This window comes from Amaranthus tricolor, chromosome 7, assembly GCF_026212465.1.
Source record: "Amaranthus tricolor cultivar Red isolate AtriRed21 chromosome 7, ASM2621246v1, whole genome shotgun sequence".
Lineage (NCBI taxonomy): Eukaryota > Viridiplantae > Streptophyta > Magnoliopsida > Caryophyllales > Amaranthaceae > Amaranthus > Amaranthus tricolor.
The window spans coordinates 31363584-31390293 of record NC_080053.1 but is presented as its reverse complement, the minus strand read 5'-3'; the positions used below and the strand labels follow the sequence as shown (position 1 = coordinate 31390293).

At 30.0% G+C, this 26710-nt stretch overlaps 3 protein-coding genes across 3 annotated transcripts; 2 read left to right on the top strand and 1 right to left on the bottom strand.

Moving 5' to 3' along the window:
* Positions 1-7971: 7971 nt before the first annotated feature.
* LOC130818351 (E3 ubiquitin-protein ligase WAV3-like) lies at positions 7972-12742 on the top strand. Its single transcript, XM_057684498.1, has 4 exons — positions 7972-8314; positions 9434-9996; positions 10680-11041; positions 11961-12742. The coding sequence occupies exons 1-4, from the start codon at positions 8248-8250 to the stop codon at positions 12562-12564; spliced, it is 1596 nt and encodes a 531-aa protein (XP_057540481.1). The 5' UTR covers positions 7972-8247; the 3' UTR covers positions 12565-12742.
* Positions 12743-16545: 3803 nt separating this feature from the next.
* On the top strand, positions 16546-21156 carry LOC130818349 (uncharacterized). Its single transcript, XM_057684496.1, has 4 exons — positions 16546-16698; positions 18361-18950; positions 19700-20061; positions 20536-21156. Exons 1-4 carry the CDS (start codon positions 16638-16640, stop codon positions 21017-21019), a joined length of 1497 nt encoding a protein of 498 aa, XP_057540479.1. The 5' UTR covers positions 16546-16637; the 3' UTR covers positions 21020-21156.
* A 141-nt stretch (positions 21157-21297) lies between these two features.
* On the bottom strand, positions 21298-26306 carry LOC130818350 (cell division protein FtsZ homolog 1, chloroplastic-like). Its single transcript, XM_057684497.1, has 6 exons — positions 25822-26306; positions 24251-24350; positions 23459-23688; positions 22726-22893; positions 22020-22253; positions 21298-21715 (listed from the first exon to the last, which is right to left on the bottom strand). The coding sequence occupies exons 1-6, from the start codon at positions 26083-26085 to the stop codon at positions 21446-21448; spliced, it is 1266 nt and encodes a 421-aa protein (XP_057540480.1). The 5' UTR covers positions 26086-26306; the 3' UTR covers positions 21298-21445.
* Positions 26307-26710: the final 404 nt, after the last annotated feature.

Sequence of the window (26710 nt, the reverse complement as noted above, 5' to 3'; positions counted from 1 at the left end):
GTAGAGGTATTTAAAATTCGATAGTTTGATATTTACCTAATCTTATTATCGAACTGAATTTGACTGACTTAAAAGTGAATTTATGATTAGGCGAAAATCAATATGAACACAAAACTTGATTTTAAACCGACACGAAACACCTGATTCGAAATCGATCCAATGACTCGAATAAACACCTTTAGACGAAAGATATGAAATAGATTTTTCAAGTTGATAATAAAAATGAAACTTATATTATAAAAATAAAAAATATAATTAATCATTAAATTAACATATAATTCTCAACTTTATTGTTTCCTTGAGATTGCTACAGCTCACCCAATTTATTAGTAGCACAAATATTTAGCAAATTATTGGTTATTATAATATAATGGTTTAAGTCAACCTTGATTAAATACATGACCCACAAAACGGGCAACACATATCAATATTAATTAGGGTTGGTTTTGAAAGTTATTTAAAAAAAAAAAAATCAAAGATGGTTAAAAATAGAGTAGATAAGAATATATAAAGAATTAACATAGTATCTAACATACTATATCATTGAATCAATTCATAATTTAAGACATCTTATAAAAAAATTATTTTGAGCTTAGTGAGAATAAAACCCATAACTTTACCTGAAAAAATGATTTTTTTTTTTCTAATTAAAACAAAATTCAATTTTAAAAATAAACGGTACAACTTGTCGACGTTGCTGTAAAAACAAAATTTTTTTGTGACTATCTTGTATTGTAAATTTAAATATAAATCTTACATATTTTATTATAAATCTAAATGATAAATATTACATTTTGCAAAAAATAAAAGAATTGATTTAAAAAAATAAATCTAAATAATTCATTATAGTAGTTGGATTATAACATTATATTTACGTTTTGTTTAATTTTCTAAAAAATCAAACTAAAATATATACTTACAAGGGTCGTCTAACCAAACTAAAGTACGTAGCCCAGGCAACTATCAGTGGGGTTTTCTAAAAGAGCTTTTTAGCAAACTAAAATTGAAAATATATATATATATATATATATATATATATATATATATATATATATATATATATATATATATATATATATATATATATATAAAATTAAAAAATGGACCATAAAATTAAATTCAATGAACTGTAGGCATAATTCAATGACTGAGATTTTTTTAGTTGATTCGACAAGTGACTACAACCAAATTAACATTATTTGTACGTTAAAAGATACCTAAAATAGCCAGATAAAATGTGCTAAAGGTGTTGTCAGTAAAAAATTCACAAAGGTTGAATTATTTAGAAATAATCAATACTAAAGATTATTCACAATAAATGAGCAATACGTGAAATTATTCCGGATAATTTTCCTATAGAAAATAAAAAAATTTAAATGATAAATATAAAAAAATTTAAATGATAAATATTTTCAAAAATATTTTAGAACGGGGAAGTATGAATTTATAATCACATGCATGATGAAGACACATACTAACCTTATTTGTGAGTGTGACTAGATGGCTTAATTGATAATTAATATGGACGGTAGGCACGCATCAACCACTCATCTTGCTTGGTTTTTAATGTTAACAATTATTATATCAATCTTAATAATAAATATAAATTTATTAAATTTTATTTAATATTATGGTTGAAATTATTGTAAATTACTTAGAAACTATTCCTTTGTCCAAATAAATAGTTCTATTTGTCTTTGATACATTAATTAAGAAGTTGGGTATAACATCAATGAGATATTTAGATTTAAGAAAGTGGATATAAAAAGTAAAAGTAATAGAGTTAGGTCGTCATAAATAATTGTTCACTGTACTGATTAACGTGTGGCTAGAGAATCTCCTAGATACAAGAGAACGGAAAGAAAAATTAATCTTTTTGCATTGAGAGCGAAAGTTTTGTCAAAATAGTAGAAGAAATTCGAAAAAAATCAAACACTAAACGAACAAATTAATTCTGTATTGACTAGCACTTACATAATTACGAGAACGTTTCTCACGCATGTGATTGAAGATAATTAACTTCAATTTTATGGTTGAGAATTGAAAGGACCTCCCTTATTAATATTGCCGGTGCGAAAACAGAAATGTACGTACATGGCTACATGCAAGCTGTTGAGTTTCCACATAGAATATCTTATTTTAAAGCAGAGAAGGTACTGAGCATGTTGGACATATTTAACCGTATAAAATCCTAAAAAGTTAAGGTCTTAATTAATTAATATTAAATTATGTAATATATATTTAAAATTGCGCCTTCAAAAAACTTGTCAATTTTTTCTATGTTATGGACCAATATATTTGACTCGACCTTCACTAGCAAGCCTGATTTTGAAAAATAACAAGAAATAACAAGAAATGCAATAAACTAATACCATCTATTTTTATTGTAGGGAAGAGGAGCAACGAAAATCGATTCTATGACCTTATACAGAGAAATTGATAATACATTCTCCGACCAAGATAAAAACCGATTCTTTTAATATTCATACATTGTTGAAAGATCTTTTAATTCTGATCAAACCTTAATTATATCAATTAATACAAACTAAGTGTTGCTTATTTTCATTAATATCATAAATCCATTTAGTATAAAAGTCTACCCTTCAATCCAAAAAATTATAAAATTTTAAATTCAATTTTACTTCAAAATTTTAATAATTAGTTTATTTTCCCGCATCACGCCGGGTAGCATTAAAAATAGTATAATTTACCTAGAATAATCTAATTTTTTTTTAATGATTTTGCTACAATAATCCCACATATTGATTAACCATAAATAATCATAACTCTAGAGGGTATTTGCCTAGAGTAAACTTGAGTAACCGAATGACCTGTTAATAGTAGGTAATCTATCAAAAAAGTAAATTGAAAATTAATGTAAAATTAGAGAAAATTTGAAAAATTTACATAAATAAATTTGAATAATAAAAAATCAGAATTTTTTTACATTTTTCTACAATTTTTTCGATATTTAATTTAGTTTATCTTTTTTTTTAAGAAAAATAAAATTTGCTATAGCAAGTCATTAAGTTACTGGATTTACTCTAGGCAAATACACTCTAAAATTTAGATTATTCATGGTTAATCAATAGATAGAAATATTGCAGAAAAATCATTAAAAAGTTGAATTATTATGAATAATTTTTTATAAAAAATACTATATTCAAGTAATAAATCGACGGTGCGTGTAACACGCCCTAAGCTAACGATAAAATATGTCTAAACCCGAGGCATTACATTAGTATAAGTGAATATGTCACTGTCTTAAATTTGCTGTCAAAATTTATGATAGTCTCCATACTCTCCAACTAATTTTGCAATATTTGATAAAAAAAAAAAAAAACTCTCAAAACTCAAAATCATGCGAAATAAATACAATATATCACTAGTACACTTTACTATCTAGAGTATACATAGGAATCCAACCCGTCCATGCATGCGAATAGTTTAGTAACGTCAATAATTTAGCCTCACATAGGTTAAGGTCACTTATATTTAATTTATACATAACCCACATGTAACAACTAACACATCCTAATCAGGATCGATTTTAAAAAATTTTAAAAGTATGACAATAAATTCGTATTGATAAATAGAGTTTTTAATAAATGAAAGAAGCCAAGAATTATAATAGTTATATAGGAATATTAATTGTATAAGCTAATTAATTACTTGGAAACAAGTTGAATTTGACGTTTTTGTTTATTTTTAACTAATAAGAATATTAATCATATCAACTATAAATATTTATGTGCAAGGGCAGAACTAAATAATAAAAAATTAAGGAAATTTAAAAATATAAAACAATATTAGCATATAATTTAAGATTTAGCAGGGTCGAATTAGAAAAATAGCTCGTAACAATATACTATATAAAAGTAGGCTGTGAGGACAGGGCCCTTATCGGCCCCATGTGGTTTCACCAATGCTTGTGTGTATATAAATTAGACACTCTAATTAGTGCAAGAGCCAAAATGTCATTATAGTAACCTTGTTTTGAAATCAAAAACATGGTTATAGTTTTTCTACATAAATTTCACTTTATATTTGCCCCTCCATGCACGTGAATATGTGATTCACATCGGGTAGAGGATGTAGCCGAATAAAATCGCTCATAATTCAATTCTTACATGGCCTACACGCGTGTAACACGCCCTCATAGACTCATAGTTTAATAATAAATTTTAAATTTTATATTATTTTAAATAATATAATTACTCTTAATATAATTTTAAATTAAAATTATTTTCAAATTGTTTCTTAGCGGAATTTTTTTATTAAAATATATTTTACACTGCTATAATTAATGTGTTTGTTGTACATATTCAATAATCATTATAATTTAAACCAAACTACAAACTACAATTTCAAAAAACTTAAAAAACAAAGCTCAATAATTGAATCGTCAATCAAAATCAATTGTTACATAAAATTTTGTTTTTAACACAATTATAATTTAGATAAACTTTATGCAGCCTATCAACAATTAATTAAGGAATACTCTACAAGATAATATTCAAGGTTTCAATTGTTGAAATAAGGAATGGTAGTGTTCTTTTTTCAAAATACTCTTAATATCAGGTTTTAATTTATTAAGTCACATCATATAAAAAACAAAAATAAAATAATCAAGTTATCCATTGAAGATAAGATTTCGTATCCTATACCATCTTGATTGTAAATGATGCTATATTAGAGATCAAATAACGTGTTTTAATCTCTAATATCACCAAGATCGAGAGTATGAAGACTTGTGTGAAACAAATTACACTATCAATAATATCAATGTTTGTAGGAGAAAATAATGCAATAAAAACGACACAAAGATTTAACGAGGTTCACCCAACTTAGGCTTCTCTTATATTATCAAAGGAGTTCAAAGAACTCTCGAATATGGAGAATTACTATATAGAAGAGATATAGACTAGTGTTTGGCTTAAGGTGTATTTTGTGGATGATATTTGGATGAACAAATGAACTCCCTAATTATAGGGGATCACACTAAGCACCATTTAATATATTAAAGCTATGAAAAAATGATAATAAAACAGCCTCAAGCACTTGAAGAGTCAAAAACAGCATCCTAGGAGCGTCAAAGGATCCACTCAACCAAAGCAGAGGCTCGCTCGGTCGAGCGAGCTACAGCAAGCTACTGGATGTATTTTGTTTGTTCGCTCGACCCACCAAGTCCTTTAGGAGGCATTCTGACAGCTTTGCTCGACCCAGCATGGTAGAGCATCTTTTCCACTTCTTCATTAAGATTCATAACTCTCATGTTTAAGTCACAAACATTAATCTCTTCATTATTTCAAGAATTATTCCATCACATTTAACGCACATTAAGTTACTCACTTTTGAAACACCCATTAACTTACTCCATAGGATTCCATCCCATGAGTTCACACATGAATGCACAATCAATTAATGTAGTCAAGTCACCATAAATCTCAACATTCATATTTGTATAAACTTATTCCAATACTTTCATGCCTAGTCATTTTTGTTGTTTATTATAAAGTTTCTTTCATCTATGTGAATAATATGGATGTGGTCCAATATAATTGTGTAATTTTGTTTCTTCTTCAAAATTATGGCCTTAGATTCTTAATTGTGATAACAAACATGGAAACAAGACGACTTTAAAGTCACAAGTTCAATGGTATACATCCACACATGAGAATAACACCAACATATTTTGTAGCAAGCTAGGACCCGATGTTTAAAATCAAATCATTTCACTAGATATCAGTTTGAAAATAAATACCAATTATTAAAGATTTTGGGCAGATGTGTTTAATCAGGTTATCAAGTCGATTTTGAGTCAGGTGATTCGGGTTGGTTCATATTTAGGTCTTGTATCCACATCAGTTTTAACAGAATTATAAATTTATTTTAAGGTCGGGTCAACTACAAGATCATTCAAATATTGGATCGTCAGATTTGTTTTAAACACACTAGTCTAAATCAAAAAATTGATCCCATGTGTATATATCAAATTATGTGAACATATAGTTAACTATTTTCATATAAAAATTTCAAAGTTGATATTTTAAGTTTCCGAAAAATTTGATCCCATATGTATAATGTATTATAACAAAAACGATTCATGATTGATTTCTAAAAATATTATTTGGAAGAAAAAAGTTATTAAATTCTATATTATGGATCCAATTAAATTTTAGTTTGGTTTGTATGATCATACATATATCAAAATAAATTTGTAGTTTGGTTTATATGGGCATAAGCAGAGTTGTTAATGAATAAATTGTCTGTTATGTTAAATTTTTAATTGAGTTGATTTTTAACTCGATTTATCAATATAAGAACACCATGCTGGGATATTATAATTTATTGGAAAATGAAAACGACGATGTATTAGAGTTCGAACAATGTGTTTCAAACTCCAATATTGCCAAGATCGAGTGTATGAGGTTTTGTGACAAACAAATTACGCTATCAATGATATCGATGTTTGTAGGAGAAAATAATGCAATAAAATGACACAAAGATTTAACGAGGTTCACCCAACTAAGGCTACGTCCTCCACTATGTAGTATCTCTTATATTATCAAAAGGAGTTCAAAGAACTCTCAAATATGGAGAATTACAATAGAGAAGAGATATAGGTTAGTGTTTGGCTTGGGGTGTATTTTGTGGATGTTTACAATGTGAATGAGAGCTCTCTATTTATAGGAGATATCTCACTAAGTAACATTAAGTACATTATAACTATGAATAAATGACAATGAAACATCTCCAAGAACTTGAAGAGTCAAAAACGACATCTTAGGAGTATCAGGAACACCGCTCGACCAAAGCAGAGGCTCGCTCGGTCGAGCGGACTACAAGAAGTTTCTGGTTGCATTCTGTCTGCTCGCTCGACCCATCCTGAAGCTCGCTCGGTCGAGCGAGCTGGTCGAGCGACACTTCAGAGGGCTTCTAACAGTATTGCTCGACTTGCATAGTAGAACATCTTGAATTGAACCTTTGAACTTCTTCATTAAGTCCCATAACTCCCTTGATTAACTCATTAATTCATACCTTAATCATCATCATAAACCACAAATATTAAGACTCATCTTAATACACTCATTCATGACAAACTTATGAGATTCCATCCCAAGAGTCACAACATGAATGCACACACCACTTGTGCACTCAAGTCACACCAATCATAACAAAAAATTTACATGGGCTAGATCAAAATATCTCTACACACAAATAACTGGTCTAGTTAATCTTTATTGTGGATTTTAATTTTAGAATAAATAAAATATTTTAAATTTTAGATTAACTTTTTAAATTTTAACTTTTATCCCTTTTGACTTGGCTTATGAAAGTAATAACGTACCCTTAAGATCAAGCTACAAAAGTTTATAGTATGGTGAGTTATTAATTAATACACATTCACATATTAGTTGTTCAACACGCATTTAATAAAAATTAAATGTATTACTTAATTATATATTTTCCTTTTTAAAACTAATTAAAAGTTGGTTTAACTATAAGGCTCGTCCATCGAAACATGTCAGACTTGAATATTCAGGCGCTTACAATTTTTCTGTATTCATAATAAAACAATTCAAGAAAAATTAAATTACTATAATGCCACTAGTTGTACTAATCTTTTAATTTAACTTCAAAACCATTACAAATCAATAACAAAGGGACTAACATTATTTTTGTTAAATTTTAATAACTTTCAAATTGTCGACCAACTAAAGTGACAATCAAGTCTTGTCTCGATTAAATCGTAGATCATATAGTAATAATATGGTAACGGTCATTATTGTAGTAACTGTAAAGTAATATAATAACGGAAGTGATGCAACCTAACATAACGTTTAAATATTGATCGATTCATAAGATATTCCTTGATACGGCTAAAACACGATTTTTTACATTTTTACAACACAAGAAATATCGATTTTTATTTTGAGAACCTTTACGACATGATAATTGCAATGCGACCTTATTTTTATTCTATTCCATGGACCACATTAATTATCCCATAAGATCATAGGTTTGAAATATTTCTCCTACTTCCTTTCCAGCTCCTAACCCTCCCACTCCCTCAGTTTACCGTAAATTAAACTCAAAAATAATATATCATTAAAAGTACGCAATAAATCCCAATTTTTGATTCACAAAGTAATACATTAGCTAGTTTCTCTATAAATTGACCAAATTGAAACTAGTGAGCTGCGAGAGTTAGAGTGTACACACAAAATTATCGATTCAACAAAGATGGGCAGCCAGAAATACGACGATGATGAGCAAATTGTTAATAATGCTACTAACGATGATGACTCTGGTAATTCTTCATTTATCGTTCTTCATATAAAATATTAATCAAAATATTAAGACAACTAAAATATCTAACTATTTTAAATAATTATGTTTTCCAACTTAATTAATCTTCTTTGTTCCCTTCTAGTAATTTCTTGGTTTCTTATTGTTATTCATGTGAGCGATAACGTATTAAGTTGATTTGAATTGATTAGTGTAGTGGCCATCTGGTGAGATCCTATAATATTGGGATTATGACTTTGACATTGCAGTGGTGTTTTATTTTTACCACAACAAAATAACCGATAAATTTGTTCTAGAACTTGCCAAAAGTTTTCAATTTCTAAATGTGCTTCAATAATGCTTCCTACAAATAATTTTTTATTGCTTTCTGTTAATAGACACATCATAATTTATGCATAAAATTAACATATTAATCTTTAAAAATTAAACAATCTAGTTTGCTTTGCATTTCTTAAAATTTTTTGATTGATTTTTAGAATTTTAGGTGATAATTAATATTATTGTCTATGAGTCGTAATCTCTTTTCAGGGAGATTGAATAGAATACTTAAAATTATAATATTATAGAGTATAGCTTTGAAGTTTAATGGATTGTAATTTTTCTTTAATTATATTTGACAGCAAAAAATAAATTCAATCTTCTTGTATCACGTAACTTTATTATGGTTTATTTATGTTTAGGGTAATTTTACAGTGATTTGCTTCTAAAGCCAATCACTATAATTGAGATTAATGTATATATATCATACATAAATTTTATGAATAACATTTAAAATACTATTTTCATCTCGAGTTTATGCATTTCAAATATTATTATTAGTATAATTTGCGATTACAATCTTAAAATTTAGGATTTTTGCGAATTACAGCGTCAAATGTTTTTTTTTTGCGAATACAATCATCAATATCAAACAATAGCGTTCAGGCGAAATTACAGAATTCCGACCACTTATCATTTGGCCTGAACACTATAGCTAGACTTTGATACTTAAATGCCTGTAATTCGCAAAATAAAAAAATTATTGCTGTAATTTGCAAAAGTTTTAAACTTTAAAATTGTAATTCGCAAATTATTTTTATTTTCATTATAATTAATCCTCACATTATTGTTTTGGTTGAAGGCAAATTTGGTGGTTCATTATTTGATGTTGGAAAAGTACCACTAAAATTCGACAATGAACCCGAAGTACCAATTGAAGACAACGTATACAAGTTGTTAATTGAACTTATGGGACGAGGAACAGGAAGTGATAGGCTAGGAGCCGATATTGTAATGGTTTTAGACATTAGTGGAAGTATGGAAGGTGAGAAATTAATAGAAATGAAACGAGCCCTTCAATTTGTGATCAAGAAACTTAGTCCGTCGGATCGTTTATCGGTTATTACTTTCTCTTCTGATGCTGATAGAAAATGTCCGTTGCGACAAATGACTCAAAAAGCTCAAGAAGAGATTGATTTTTTGGTGCAAAATTTGAATGCCGGTGGTAGTACCAACATTACCGCCGGCCTTCAAAAAGGGTTGAAAGTGCTTGACGAGCGCAAGTTTACCACTGGGCGTTCGGGGGCGATCATGCTTATGTCGGACGGTGAACAAAATGCGGGTGGTGATGCAACCATGGTTTCCGTTGAACGTTTTCCTGTGTTCACTTTCGGTTTTGGATCTGGTGGAGAGTATGACCCTAAGGTATGTATTAGTTTGCTATATTTTCCGAATTTGTTGGTATTACTGTAAAAATGAAACAAAAAATAAGTTGACGACTATAATGTTTTGTATGAAATAAAGATAGAAATGAGTTTAAGTATGCCATTAACAAACAATAAAATGAAATTGTGTCGTATTAAATATAATAAATTCATCGAAACAATTCAAAAAAGAAAATATTTGAAATGTAAAAATGGAGTGTGGTCTCATTATTTCATGGCTCATATTTATAATCAGATTTTGGAGGGTCAGATCTAGATGTAATCTTCAAACTATATTGTTAAATTTTCATTTTATTACCTTAACGTTATTAATTAAATGACTCATATTTATAATTAGATTTTGGAGGGTCAGATCTACTCATTCCTATACTACCCTTGTTAATGATAAACTAATAAATTAGAGGTTGTTTTCGATTGAACCTTAACGTGCACATGTACTGTTACTTTAGTCCACTATAGTATGAAAGGAAAGAACTATAAATCTTCAGCATGATCGAAATAATTTACATGCGTGTTATTAATTAAAGGGAGTCTTTGGCTGCATCTTCCTTATGGGTATGGGTTGCCACGTTTCTTTCCTCTTCAGGCCATGATTATAGTTTCTATGAACGGAATACACTAAGTAAGATGATGATGATTGATGATGTTAATTTTTGATTGTAGGTACTGAATGACATAGCCAAAAACAGCACTGGAGGAACATTTTCATTAGCAAGTCCAGGAAATCTAAGCATAGCATTTTCCCAATGTTTGGGAGGACTTCTAAGTGTACTTGTTCAAGATGTGAAATTAGTTCTCATTCCATTAACAGATAAGGTAAGTAGAAGAGAGAAAGTTACTACTAAAATAATCAAAGTTTATGCTGGAAATTATCCACAAACTACGGATGATTCAACTGGTGCTGTAACTGTATTTTTTGGTGATCTTTATCAAAAAGAAATTCGGACTGTTCTTGTTGATCTTTTTCTTCCTGCTGTCACTCAAGAAGTTGATCTTGATGCTCTTGAAATCTCTTGTACTTACAGGTTTGTTTTAATACTTCTTTTCTTTCTTAAATTGAAAAACTAATTGTTAGAGTATATAACATAATTTAGGGCCTCAACTATCAGTTTAAGCTTTTAATTGAGTTGGTTTTTTGACATGGTATTAGAGTCAAGTCTGATTGAGACCTCAACTAATTAAATCATATTTGGAGTTTCAATCATCAATTTACGTTTCATGTGAAAAATGAAAAGAGGGGTGGTATGGTGTATACATCTAGAATGAACACATAAACTTTTATCACATTTATTTCCGTTGATCGAGGTTGATCTAATCGGACATAAATCTATTATTATTATTTTATTTTTACTAGTATAAAATAACTTTAAAATATCATGTTATTTTTCTAAAATAAATTTAAATAATTTTTCTCATTATATAGGATTAAAATTTAAAATCATCTTTACAAGTATTTTATTGTAAATATTCACTCAATCAAGAAAAATTAATAAATTTATAATAGGTTACAACTCGAAATCATTTAAGTACAATTAGTTCAATAATTTTCACCAAATATTAAGAAAACGGGTGGAAGTCTCAATTGGATTGGATGGGGCGGATTTCCAACTAGGCTTTTAGTCACTAAAAATCAATTTTAGTTGGAGTACTTATATTATGTTACAATGTATTCTCCTTGTTCTTTTGAATTATAATCTTTATGACTAAAATATGTAAGAGTATTTTAAGTCATATGTGATGCAAACGTAAAGATACGAAAGGAGTAAGAGATTTTTTTATTGATAGAACTAATTTTACTTGCGCAAATTTCAAAATAAGAAAAAGCCGATGATCTAGAGTTGTGAGATTAGCTAATGTGCTGTACAACATTTATGATCTTATCAATTATTTTTATTTTCGAATTTGATTCACAATCCTAAATCATTGAACTTGAAAATTTCGCAGAGCCGATTCTGGGAATTTAACGAGCACCAATCCTGCGGTTTTTCGAGTAACCCGATCCAAAACACCGGTAACAAAACAAAGCGACGCAGCTAAAGCAGAGATACAACGAGTAGAAATCGTCGAAATGATGAAAGAAGCAAGAAATCTCGCTGATCAAAACAAATTCGACGAGGCTCTCGATAAGGCTGTCAAAGCTCAGAACTTGCTCGACGATTTCAATCTTAAGAAACCTAACCAAGTTATCGAGACATTAAAACTTGAAGTGAATGAAATGGTTAAGTTTCTACAATCAGAAGAAACATACAAAGCTAAAGGTCGTTCATTCACTTATTCGTCCGAAACATCTCATGATCGACAACGTTTTGCGTCGAGAGGTGATGTTGAAAAGATACGTCCATTCGCTATTCCGCGTATGGATGATTATCTCGAACAAGCTAAGGCCTTCGAGAAGGACCCGACTAAACCAGTTCCTACGGCTGCAGAAGATGAGAAGAAAGAACTCGCGGCTGATCCGCTTAGTGCTGTTTCACCATCTATTAGTTATTACCTTGCGATCGCTATTGACGCTCTTCAAAACATCAAGAAAATTGTCGATCAAAAATAATAAGGTCATAAAATCGAATTTCATCTGGTCATACCCTTTAATCGAAAAAAAGTTGATGTGTTAGCTTATTTTTCTGTTGTCGAGTTAGTTTGTACTATTTTGGAATTTGCTTTTGGTTTGCTCATTCTCCTTTGTTGGAATAAATGTTTGCAATAATATGTTGCGGATAATTCTATGATGGTTGGCTTTTAAAAGTAATTGCTATATATGTGCAATCTTAATTTTAATATTTTATTATTAATAAATGACTTATAAAAACTTAAATCTAAACACCTTAATAATTATTTCTAAGTAAGCACCATATATATTATTAATCTTGAACTTAATACTCCTCTGTTTTTATCTACTTTATTTTTTACAAGTTTTTTAAAGTAAACATTAATATCTATAAACATGCATTATAAAAAATTATAAAAATTATATAATAAAAAATATTATATTAAGACAAATCTAGCAAGATTTCGCATGAATTTAACTTTTCTTAAATTAATAACTCAAAACATTGTTGAAATTTATCTTCTAAAGTGAAAATTTCTAAAACAAAAAGAAATGGAGGGAGTCTTAAAATTTGTAACTTTAACATATTTTATAATGATCCTTATTGTTGATCAATTAATATTATAAGTTACTTGTAATAGTGAAATTTCGACTTGACCTACCCAGCTTACTTTCTTAATTAATAATATTATAAGTTATTTGTAAGTATACGTAGTACTCTTATTTATCATGTAAATGGAATGCCTCATGAATTTTATATTTATATTATTATTTTAGTAAAAATGTTGTGTTTATAATAATAAATGATGAAAAATTAGATTACTTTTTTTTATTTCTAGTAATATCCTTACTTTTTATTTATTCTACATATAAATCATTATAATTAAAAGTTGAAAAATATAGTTATGGAGCCACATTCAAATTTATGGGTCATTTGACCCCACTTAAGGATCATTTTGAGAATTTATGTATATATTTGTTATGAAATTAACTAATTGACCCCATTAAAACTTTGAAATTACAATTCAACCCCACTGAATAAATTCTCTATTTATTTCCCTAGTAGGAATTATTTATTTAGAAACTAATTTTTATTTGAATAATAAACTTAAATTCCTCTAACATAGAGCCTAAGATCGGCCAATGCGAGTAGGTCATGAATCACATGGTCTCAAAGCGACGGGAGTATAATTCACTCGGTATGATTGTCTGAACACTGAAATGTAATGGTTCACTGGCCTGCTTCATCACATGAGCATTAAAAATAAATGGTACGTACTATACGTCGGTATCAATGCCCAGCTTTTGTTCAGATAACAAATCAAATTAATATTCCAGTCTCGTCCTCAGTTTACTAATAAGAGGGTTTCCACACAAACTAGCTAAGAAAATGAGAGAATGTAAGTATTTTAGTGAAGTGTTGTATGTGGTTTGTTGCCTTTTGGGTAAAATTGAACGCCTTTCTTTGGTATTTCGAGATACGAGTATGGAATGTCTGTCACCTTCTCTCGCCCATGTTCTGTTTTCAAGTGGGATATTGGGTTGATGATGATGATGATGATGATGTTGTATGTGGGGTTATGGATCTGTTAGACAAATGGATGTTAGCTGGTGTTGATTGAAATTGTTGGTTAGTTTGACAAACTAAAAGTATTGGCTGATAAGTCGTTAGTTGTCTAAACCACTTATGCGAATATTTAGTAAACGTTATTTGTTAGTTGTTGCCAGTTAATTAGAAAAAAAAAGTAGACTAAAATTTAAAAGCCAGTGAAAAAAGCTACTATAAGTAGTTTTTTGGTTTTGGCTTAAATGCCAACTTGCCAGCTTTTTAACGAGCTTAAAAGTCATTTACAAAATATTTTTTGACTATTTTAACCAACTAAAGAGCCAAAAACTAAACGACAACCAAAAAGCCAAAAAATAAACTGATTGGCAACGCCCCATATGTTTTGTATTAGAGTAACTAGCTTATCTTTATGTAAAAAAAAAAGGTGTTTTGTAATCTCAATATAAAGATTTTACACTGCCGAAAATACGATGTTTTTTTGTCTATTGTAAAGGAAAATCAAAAGGACAAAGGGCAAACTATCTATGTCTAAAGTTATTATACATTATTTTAATATGTATCAAGTTCATATATGAGTATGGCTTTTTTTCATTTAATTCCAAGTAAGTAAGACTTAATTGTAATCATAATCATTAACTTTATCATCCTAATATTGACGTGGACGATTTGCATTTTACAAGATAATGAAATTAGAGCAGCAAAAATTTAAAAAAAATAAAATGAAATGTATGTGTTCGCCACATATCCATACGTGAAACACGTTGATAAGTCACGACAAAGATAATACATACTGGAACACATTATCAGTTACGAAGGCCGACCGCACTCATAAATGGTCACAACTACCAAATTGACTCATTAAATTGTTTAAACCATAAATGTCAATATCTGTACGTATGTTCAAAAAAATATTTGGAAACATTTATTTGACTTTGTAATCTATTAAAGTTGATTTGATTTGGATTGATGGATTTATAATTATGTAAAAAATTATATGGAAGCAAAATACATTTTTGAACTGATTCGAAACACTTAATTCAAAATCAACTCAACGACTCGAATAAATACTTGTATGAATATACTCTCTCGTATTCACTTTAAATGTCCGATTTGGTTTTTCAACACTATTCATCAATCACTCCTATTATGTATTTTGTTTTTAATCTATAAATCAAAACATGGTCAAGTAAGATCTTGTTTAATTCATTCTATTGTAAATTTTATTAATATCAATTTTTTATAATTTTTATTTAAACACAATTAGAGATATTTAAGAAACTGATGTCAGAACCAATTGCTATATTTATTTGAGGGATTATAATACTTGCATATATGACGTATACCAATAATTAATGCAAACCTACCAAAATAAATCAAGGTGCTTCATTTTAGCTTTTTGGTTTATGTTACTTCTCAGTTGTCACTGCAAAAAATCTATTTCATTCCGGACACCCCACCTAACGAAAAGCATTAAATGTAATTAATAAATTTAGTTTTTGAAAAACATTTGGTTAAATAGAGCTTTATTCTATTACCCAAAATTAGATTCTGTAAATATAGGTATTTCAGCAAAAATAATTCCGTAGACTAAAACAATTTAATTCAACAAAAAGTAATACATATTCTAAATATATAACAAGTTAACAACCATAAATATATATATATATATATATATATATATATATATATATATATATATATATATATAAAAGGAGAAGTTCAAGTGAAAGCCATCCTTATATGAGAACTGTGAGAACCATAAAAAGGTGTTACTTTTTCCAGAAAAACGTGTTACTTTGAATTTATATTTTTTTTCTGACAATTACTGTTTTTTGGTAAAAAGTACCAGATTTTTTTAAAAACAAAAGTAACTCAGTTTTTGTGTAAAAGTAGCACATTTTCTCTAGAAAGGTAACACATTTTTTGGTTCTCACAGTTCGCATAGAAATGTGATTTGCACTTGAACGCGACCATATATATATATATATATATATATATATATATATATATATATATATATATATATATATATATATATATATATATATATATATATATATATATATATATATATATATATAGGGTAGAGATCTAATAAAAAAGGGTATGAAAATAGGAAGGATAAGAAAGAGTAGCTACCGTTGATTGATTAAAATCTAACGGTTTAAAAAAAGTTGTCTTAGCAGAAGATCTAGTAACACGTGTTTATGAAGAAAACATCACATATTAATTTAGAAAACATCACATATTGATTTAGAAAACATCACAATTTCATACAGAAAGTCTCACATATTAATTAAGAAAACATCACAATTTATTTTCTGTTTCAAACCGCAAGCAACATGGACCATTGATGTAAGATCTAACGGATAAAATTCATTTCTATCCTTCTTAATTTCAAACCCCTTCCAATTAGATCCTAAATCTATATATATATATATATATAAAAGATTTTGAAAAGTGTATACTGATAAGTTAATACTCCTAATAATTTGGGCATTTTGTGAAGATGGGGAGCGTGAAATATGACGATGATGAGCAAATAATCGCCACTAACGACGATGACAAAGGCACGTCTGATCTCCTTCTTATACCTTCTTTTTTCTTTTAAGAAACAACTCCATTATTTATTTTGTCCAATTTTATTGGTATTGATAGAAAAATACACTCTAAAAATATTCAAATACAAAAATATAATTTTGTATTATGATATAAAAATATTACCATAATAGTCTTTCCATATTCTAATTTTCAATGCCATTTTATCCCTATTTTTAGTTTTATGTTCATATTCAAATTCAAATATAGTTATGTTTGTTTGATGCTAAAGAGTCATAATTCTTCAATTTAAAATGATAATAAACTATAATAAACTATAGTATAATGACTTATAAATTATATTGGCTGAATTTTTATTGTGAAGTTGATTATATCTATTATTAACGGTTGAAGTCAATTAATAAGATTAGATTAATAAAATAAAATGCAAATTAATTTGGATTATCAAATCTTGTTGATAGTGGAGGATTTGGAGTATAGTTATATATTATTAGGACATTTTGATTTATATTTCTATAGCCTAGCTAATCAACTTAATTTAAAGCCAATAATGTATAATAATCCATTTCCAGTATGTTGATCCTCTTTATAAAATGGATGGTCCAGTTTGTAGTCCTATCCTCATCATTTAGATAGAAGATATGTTTGGAGTTTGGGATATATGATGGGAAAATATTAGGAATTTTACAAATTTTTAATTTTATCTTTAACCTTTTGTTTTTTTTCTATTTAATTTTTTATTTGGCAATAAAAGAATTTTATGATATAATCATATTTCTAGAACAATTTACAACCTAGAAGCCTAGACTAAGAGAACAACCTTCTAGATAGGACCCCTTGTCCACGCCCAAAAATTAGAGCTCAAAGGACTTAATGATTACAAAAACTAATACTACACTCTACATGAAATGTTTTCATTTTGAAACAATTATTTGTAGATCCACACAAATAAAAATCTCAAAAAATTTAACAAGTTATTTTGGTAGTCTTTTACAATCAAAAATCAATAAACAATATATTTTTATCATTTAAAAATCCCCATACACTAGTTAATAATTGGGTAATTCTAAGTCAATCACCGCAATCTTACAATCTTCAATATTGACTTTTTCATCGTGAAATTTAAGCCACTGTTTTTTTTTATATAAATACAAAATTAAAAAAATTATTAAAAAATAAGAAATAATTTTTAAAAATTTACATTTTTACAAAAATTATTAATCATTAGCCAGTTATGAGTTTTACATTGAGGGTTTTACCATGTTTTTTTTCTTGGATATTGAGATGGGGTTTTTCCTAGAAAATTTATGCCCCCTTTTAAAGTTAATAGGCTGTAAAATGTCTTCTTAGATGAATGTATTTTTCATTTATTATATATATATATATATTTACTACAACAATAATTGTCTGATCCAAGACAGGGGAGGACCTCCACTATTCGATATATTTGACCGCACAGGATTTCAAAAAATTAGGAGCCTTAATATCAAATTACGTAGTTTATGTTGTGTTTTTAAAGATACAAAGTTGTTAGAGAAAATATTATAATTTGTGAAATTAAACAGGATCTTCAAAGAATTGTCAATTTTTAGTCCGTCTCTGTTTGAAGTCAAGTAGTCAACCACTACAGAATTACCCATAAATAAATAACACTTTTTTTTTTCTTTTTTAAGGCTTACTAGGTGAATCACTATACGGTGTGGCAAGTACAATACCAGTGAAATTCAACAACGAGCCAAAGGTTCCAATACAAGACACCAACTACAAGCTACTTATATCTCTAATGGCGGGTAAACGAATAAACGCCATGAACAATAATTCAGCGGGAGCAGACATTGTTATTGTCATAGACATCAGCGAAAGTATGGAACACCAAAAATTCGAACAAATGAAACAAGCCCTACTTTTTTTAATCCCAAAACTTACTCCATCTGAACGAATATCCATCGTAACATTCGCATCAAATCCCGAAAGGAAGTGCAATTTACGACAAATGACTCGAAATTTTCGAGAAGAAATCGAGATTTTGGTTCGAAATTTGAGTATAAATAAGGGTGGAAATACAGATATTGTGTTGGGACTTAAAGAAGGGTTAAAAATTCTAGATGAGCGTAAGTATTTTAGTGGGAGATCCGGAGGTGTTATACTTATGTCTGATGGAATGCAGATGGATAAGGAAAATAGGGATCCGATTAAGGTTGTTGTGGATCGTTTTCCTGTGTTTACTTTTGGTTTTGGCACACAAGGAGAGTATAATGCTCAGGTATATAACTTTAATTTTCCATCGATCGGGTTTTCGATATGTTATATTCTCTATTAGAAATCATTGAGGGAGGCCCGACACATGGTCCAAACTCGTGGTCTTGGAATTTTAATTTTAACTTGACCGCGTACAATACTTATGATATAAAGGTTGATTATATAGAACAAAATCGAGTGAAGTTTAATCGTTAACGTAGTAGAATAGAAAATTAATTTTACGTCAAACGAACTGAAAAAATTATTTCTTTTAATGATTTCATGTATTTTTTTTTTCGTAAATTATAGATTTTTTAATTAATAATATAAGAATTTTGATTTTGTTTTATGTGATTGTTTTGCTAGTGTTTTAGTCATTTGGTATTGGTTATTTGGCTCCCATTAATTTATAATTTTGGCTTAATTTGCACAAAGGATGCTTGAAATTTTTTAGAATTTCTATTTGAAAGATGAGAGTTTGAAAATTTTTTATTGTATAATTTTGATATTTTAAAATAAAAATTTTAAATTTGAAACCACTATTTTACAATGATCAGATATTAAGGATTTTAAAAATGTTTTATCACTCCCTTTCTTATCTCTCGCCTCATAGTCAAACTAGCTCTTTAACGAGCAATTTCCACCTAATTAGTTTGGGCTTTGCATCTTTCTTAGGAAAAGGTATTTGGTCTCGACAACTTTGATTATTGTCGTTGTTATTGTTATCGTTACAGTTATAATAATAGTATAATAATATGTATGATTGTTGAATAGGTGTTAAATGAAATTGCAAAAAACAGCAAAGGAGGAACATTCTCAGTTGCAAATTCAGGAAATCTAAACATTGTATTTTCCCAATGTTTAGGTAGTCTTCTTAGTGCACATGTTCCGGATGTGAAAGTAATTCTACGTCCACTTTCAGATAAGGTTAACAAAAGAGAGAAAGTTGAATCCAAAATCATCAAAGTTTATGCAGGAAAATACCCACAAATTAGGGATGAATCAAATGGTGAAGTAACTATTTCATTTGGTAATCTTTACCTTAAAGAAATCCACACTCTTCTTGTCCGTCTTTTTCTTCCTGCTGTCACTGAAGAAGTTGATCTTGATGCTCTTGAAATCACTTGTACCTATAGGTTCGTTGCTTTCTTTCTTCTCATCGATACGTGTTCAAGAGTCAGAATTGTCGGCTACTAGAGTATATAATATATCATGGGGCCCACCTCAACCATCAGCTTAAGCTTTTGATTGAGTTGGCTCTAATACCATGTCAAGGATCCAACTTAACCAAAAACTTATTATGTTGATGGTTGAAGCTCCTAGATACGTTATGTGATCAGCTACTCTTGTGAGAGATCGTCTCTCTCAAAAAGAATACCTCAAAACAAGAAGCCCACATTTTTATTTTCTCTTTAATTTATATGAATTAGACTATTTAGCCCATATATCTAATGCGTCTCTCGAAGAGACCGTCTCTTACAACAATTTGTGATGTTATATACGCAAACATCAACGAATGAAGTTTAATTAGAATTTAAGAATACTCTTGTTTTTGTTAGATTGTTAAATTTTCACTAAAAGGCTCTCGTATTATATATGTGAAATTGTAGAGGTGAATCCGGGGATTTGACGAGCACCAATCCTGCTTTATTTCGTGTGACACGAACAATCACACCAGATACAAAACAAATTCATGCAGACGACACAGACATACTACACAAACTAATAATGGAATTGATGAATGAAGCAATATACAATTTGGAAGAAGCTCGAAATAAGGCAGTTGAAGCTCAAAGCTTGCTCGACGAGTTTGATCTTAAGAAGCCTAACCCAGTAATCGAGCCACTGAAACATGACGTAAACGAGTTGGTGAAGTATTTACCAACCGAAGAATATTGCAAAAACAATGGTCGTCGTGCTATTATGAGCTACTATGGATCGCATAAACCCAAGCTGATGATGAGAAACTCGAGCTCGATGCAGCACCATCCTCTCTTAGTAATCAACATGAGATCACGATTGATGGTATCCAAAACATTCAAAGAAGCTTCAATCATAAGTCCTACATTGCTGCGTTTTTCACTTGCTTGTTGATTTGTTTTCATTTGATTTCGAGTTATGCGAAAATCATGAGCTTTGTAATAATGCGACTTTCGAAATTTAAATATTTTGATCGGATATTTGGTTCAAATTTGAAATTATCGAACTACCTCAAGGTCGGCTTGGCTAGACTTATTTGTAATTGTTCAAAACAATTTTCGTTAAGCAATCTATACTCAATTGAGTCATGTCTTGTCTAGATCAAGTACTCTTGTTTGCTTCTCATGAAATTAACATTAAAATAAATAAATCTATTTACCATGGAAAAAGTATAAAACCAGGGATAGAAAAACAAAGATATAATAACATAGTCTATTTTAGATCATTACAAATTAATAACCATTATAGCAAATGATGGAAAGACTAATTGCCGGGGCAAAGAAAAGGCGAAAATGGCGAGGGGGCTATGCTTTAAAAAGCTTAAAAGAACAGCTTTCTAGGAGGTTGTCGTGGTGGTACAGAGTTGGGGGAGATCGGGGATGACTTGGAAAGAACATTAGAAGGTCCTCTGCTTTCCTGGGTTACTTTGTCGAAAAGCTTTGACGCTTTGGGATCTGTTAGTAGTGTCTTCTGAAACGACTGAGAGAAGCCTGTAGCAACAATTGTCACATGAATCTCTCCGTTGTAGCGATCATCCACAACAGCCCCAAATATTATATTAGCCGAAGGATCCGCCAAACTCGTAACCACCTGATAAATGTCAAATATAAAATGTGGGTAGTCTTGTATGAAGAATGTTAATTGCACTTGAATTCGGTCCCACAATGATGTGCATATTTGTTTAGGCTTGACATTACTCAAAAAGGTCAGAAATTTCATTCCAACTCCCAAATGTCATTGAGTAACTCTCATCTAGACGCGATTTGGTATTGAATGGCCGTAACCTTACCATCGATAGTGATAATAAAGATAGTTTCCGATCGAGTAGAACAAAGATAATAGTACATGTGATACTATAATATTTGTGGATGGAGTAAAACAGAGATAATAGTACCTGAGATACTCTGTTAACCTCCTGTAAAGTTATATCCTTTCCTCCGGTTATATTGTATACAACACCCGTAGCAGATTGTATCGATGATCCAATAAGTGGTGCCAGAGTTGCTTGCTCAGCTGCTTCTTCTGCACGATTTTTACTAGACGAAACACCCACTCCAAGCATTGCTGTTCCGGAATCCTTCATGACTGCCTTGACATCAGCAAAATCCACGTTTACAAGTCCGGGAATCTGGGGACAGGAACGCACTTCATAATCAACGAGTAGAAAACTAATTTGCCTATAAATCTATCACCAAAGCTCATTTAATTTTCACAGACCCGCCCTTCAATTTTCAAGTTCCACAAATCCACACAGCAACCAATATACTATTAATCTACTATTTACTACAATAATTACAGTAAAATGTCATTCAAAATCACTATCACGCGATTCACAAATCTCATTGCAAATCAAAAAAGGGGAATTACGGTCGGTTATGGTCTGTTTAGGGCTATTCTGAGTGAATTGCAAATTCAAAAAGCAAATAAATTGTCAAATTATGTTACAATGTTAAATATACACAAGATCCTAACGTGCACAACCCCCCCGCGACAATAGGATGAATGCGAAACTCTAAATGATCAACCCACGACCTCGCCTATAGAAACAAGCATTCAGACAAATTGGGATGACACATACAATTTCCATCAATTTGACATACCGTGATTATGTCTGAAATTCCTTGAACACCCTGGCGGAGAACATCATCAGCCAGCTGAAAAGCGTTTTGAAGAGGAGTTTGTTCATCAGCAATGTCTAGAAGACGGTCATTTGGTATCACAATGAGAGTATCAACATTACTTTGCAGTTTCTCTATGGCTTCCAGTGCCTGATGAGAATAAGAAGGAATTATAATGATGAGATCTCGACAAACATTCACTTTTGGATTTTACAAAAATGTAGATAATATAAAATAAAATAAGAATAAATTAGATAGATTTAAATCAAAAAAACTGAACAAGTTTCATTCATCAAATGCAAATGCAATCACTTGGTTTCAGATTATGTCCAAACTTTTATCAAAAAAAGTACTCGCTGAGCCAAATTAGTTGACACAAAGGTTTAACGTGATTTTTTTTTTTGGGGGGCAGGGATGTATTATTAGAAGGTTCTTTGGTAGGTTAGTAGAGAACGGAATTTGCGCTTCAAAAAACATTGACGTGTGATGACGAAAGATAAACGGAAATAAGTTGGACACAAAGGATCACATAGGTTGCATATGGTAAGAATATTAATGTTGAAGAAAAAAATTTCCAATTATTTAAAATAAAAAAAAAAACTAAATTTGAACGGCCCAAAGAGGAATATGCGTCAACTAATTTGGAAAAAAATGAGTAATAAAAGAAAAAGGTACATGTTCAAAAATATGCAAAGGAAGCTACAGCAGCACCTGCCTGCAATGACCTTTTGCGGCCCTCAAAGCTGAAAGGATAAGTAACAACACCCACAGTGAGGTAACCCGCATCCTTGGATATTTGAGCAATGACCGGAGCAGCACCTGACCCAGTGCCGCCACCCATTCCTGCTGTTACAAACACTAGGTCGGATCCCAATAGTCCATTTGCAATAACTTCTTTTGATTCTTGTGCAGCCTGCTCTCCAAGAGATGGATTTCCACCGGTACCTGTATCACAACTAAGTGATTAACTCGACAAAAAAAATATAGCCAAGCAAAAAAGTGGACATATACTGGCTATAAATAGGTGTTTTTTATAGGAAATCCAATATCAAGTTGTAAGGACATTATGGCTAAAAATACCCCTATTGTAATAATGTTCGGCATCTTATGAATGAAATGAATTAAAGACTCTATGGGAGCCTAGCAATTGCTCGAAATCAGCTACTATCTTTTTTTTCCTTGCTTTTTCTTCAAAATTTTCTCTTTTTCTTTGACACCCCTAATCCAGCTTATTGTAATAGTTCATTTTTTTTTTATTGATTTGGGGTAGGTTACAGAATCCTTACAAGTAACGGCCAGTATGTGGCGAGAATCGAACCTTATCACAAGGGTGAAAGGGAAAAGCCCTCAACCACTAGGTTATCCCATGATTCTCGAGTATCAAATACATTTGTTTAAAGGCATTAGCATGCTACTCCATAGTTGAATTATAAATGCTAGATGATTAAATTAAAAGATGAAAATATTTAAGGCGTTTTTTGAAGTAGAAAATTAGAAGGTGTCGGACCTAACCCACGAGTCAAAACCTCTCCAATTTGAATTGGGTTTTCAGCAGCTGATTGCAATAACGCCTGAGCATCTGTGTTAATGGCATAAAAATCAACACCCTGACAACAAAGGCATACATGTATTAAATTCGATGCAACATGTCGAATCATCGGGAATTTTATGATATTAAAAATCTTTTGTAACAATAATAACTGTCATTTTTTCCCTGCCTATACAAAAGCTATAGAAGCAATCACTTGTAAACCATCTCATGAAATGAATGGACTCAATTCGCAAAACTAAGTTGGCAAAAGCAAGAGGCTGTCATAACAAGTACACATTTTACCTAAGAAATTTTCCAAAAATACACTTATGTGGATGTTTTTTCATGAAAATCGTAAGACCACTAGTTCAATTTGAATGGACTCACAGGACATTGTTATGGACCTATTCTTGCAAACTTATTATAGCTTGAACTCAACTAAACTTATCAAAACTTAATTGTTAGAAACAAACTAAACTTATTAGAATTAAACTTAACTTAACTCACTCCTTGGAAGTTAGAACACAATTAAACTTAGAACTTAAAAGAATTGAGCTTAATATAACATGAAGAATTCAAAACAACAGTGAAAATGATCAGAAAAACATATTAGCACTAAATTGAACTGATTAGAATTGACCTCGAGTGAATTATGACATCTTACCAAAGAACATTATGCTACCAAAAACATAGAGGTATTAGAACTAAATTGAACTAATTAGAATTGACCTCAAGTGAACTAAATGTCCTACAATGACCAGTGTCACATAATTCGCTAAGCAAATTCATGTAAATTCAAACTTCTAAGTAGATGGGTTAAACTAAAAATTCAAACTTCATTTAAAATCAAACACAAGTTGGCGGCGCCTTATCCACGTCTTATATCACTAAACCCGTCCCTTTTACAAATCGTTTGTTATGTTCTTTGCCTTTAATTATCGCTCTTTACCTCCTTCTTTAATTTTATCTTTATTTTTAGCTATTTGTACATATGCTATTTATTCTATTTGTAAGTTGCAGATTTCTCTCTTTGAAAACCTCTCTCGAGCCGAGGGATTCTATGACCGCACTCTCCTCTATGAGCCACCATAGTTTTCTATCAGCGGAATACATGGGTATGATGATGATGATGAAACTCAAAGAAAGGAACAGCCCAACTTAAATTACAAACATTAATGTAAATTCATGATTCACCAAATATAAAAAATGCCCAAATATCAATTTACCACAACAAAAAAAAAAAAAAAAAAAAAAAAAAAAAACTTTAAAGGGAAAATTCCATAAATATTTTTTGAAAATCCCAATTTTATAAGGAAATTATGGGTTTAGCCACAATTCACATTTCAGGTGAATTCAACAAACACAAGTTAGCTCAAGAATTCAGCATTATCTCAAAGAGAGAAAAAACCCAACTTAAATTACTAACAGTAAAGTAATTCCATGATTCATCCAAATAGAACAAATACCCAAATATCAATTAATCTCAAAAAATTAAAACTTAGAGGGAAAAATCCTAAATTTATAATAAAAAAATATAGGAATTTTACCTGCAAACCACTACCAATCATGCGGTTAACAGCATTGTTACCACCACCACCAACACCCACAACCTTAATCTTAGCAGTTTCCAATGGAATTAATGAGCAAGAAACAGAAATCCCTGAACAATGCTGTCCATTTCTTCTTCTTATTGATTTGGGTAAACACGATTTTCTTGGATTAAAATCGAAACTTTTCTTGTTGTGAAATGGCTTTGAAATTGGAGGAGAGTATACCAACTTATTTGCATTTGTCACTCCAAAAGCTGCCATTTCAATGGTAAGAATTTTCTTTAATTGTGAGAATTGGAAAAATTAAAATGTGGGATTTTTATAGGAAATTATTAAAGGAGAGAGAAAGTAATGTTGGGGTTTTGACGGTTTTGTTGTGTGTCTTACCTTTTTTTCTGGGATTGAAGGAAGAAGATTGGGAATTGGGAAGTGTAAGAGAGACAAATGTTTTAGGGTTTTAGATTTTCTTTTCTTTTCTTTTCAATGTTTCCCTCTTTTTGTATTGTAATTTTGTTGGGTTTTTGATCAAAACGACGTCGGGAGATTCTTTTCTTTCTTTCTAATTAAAGTGCTTTTCTTTTTCACTTTAATAGATCAAAGTTCCATTATTAATTTGCGTGGAAATAGATCGAAGGAATATGTGGATAAGACTTATAAATAAAGATGAATTATGTAAAACTATAATAAAAAAATAAATTTGAAGTAAAATTGTATCAGCTAGCGATCTAAAAATAAAAAGTGAAGTAAAATCAAAAGGATAAATAGACAATGTTTTTTTTTGGTGTAAATCCCTATATAAAAGATGGAGAGAAATTAAACCTTTATATAGATAGTGAGAATCGAAATCCATCATAAAAGTGAAAGTGAAAAACAATTAGTTATGTCG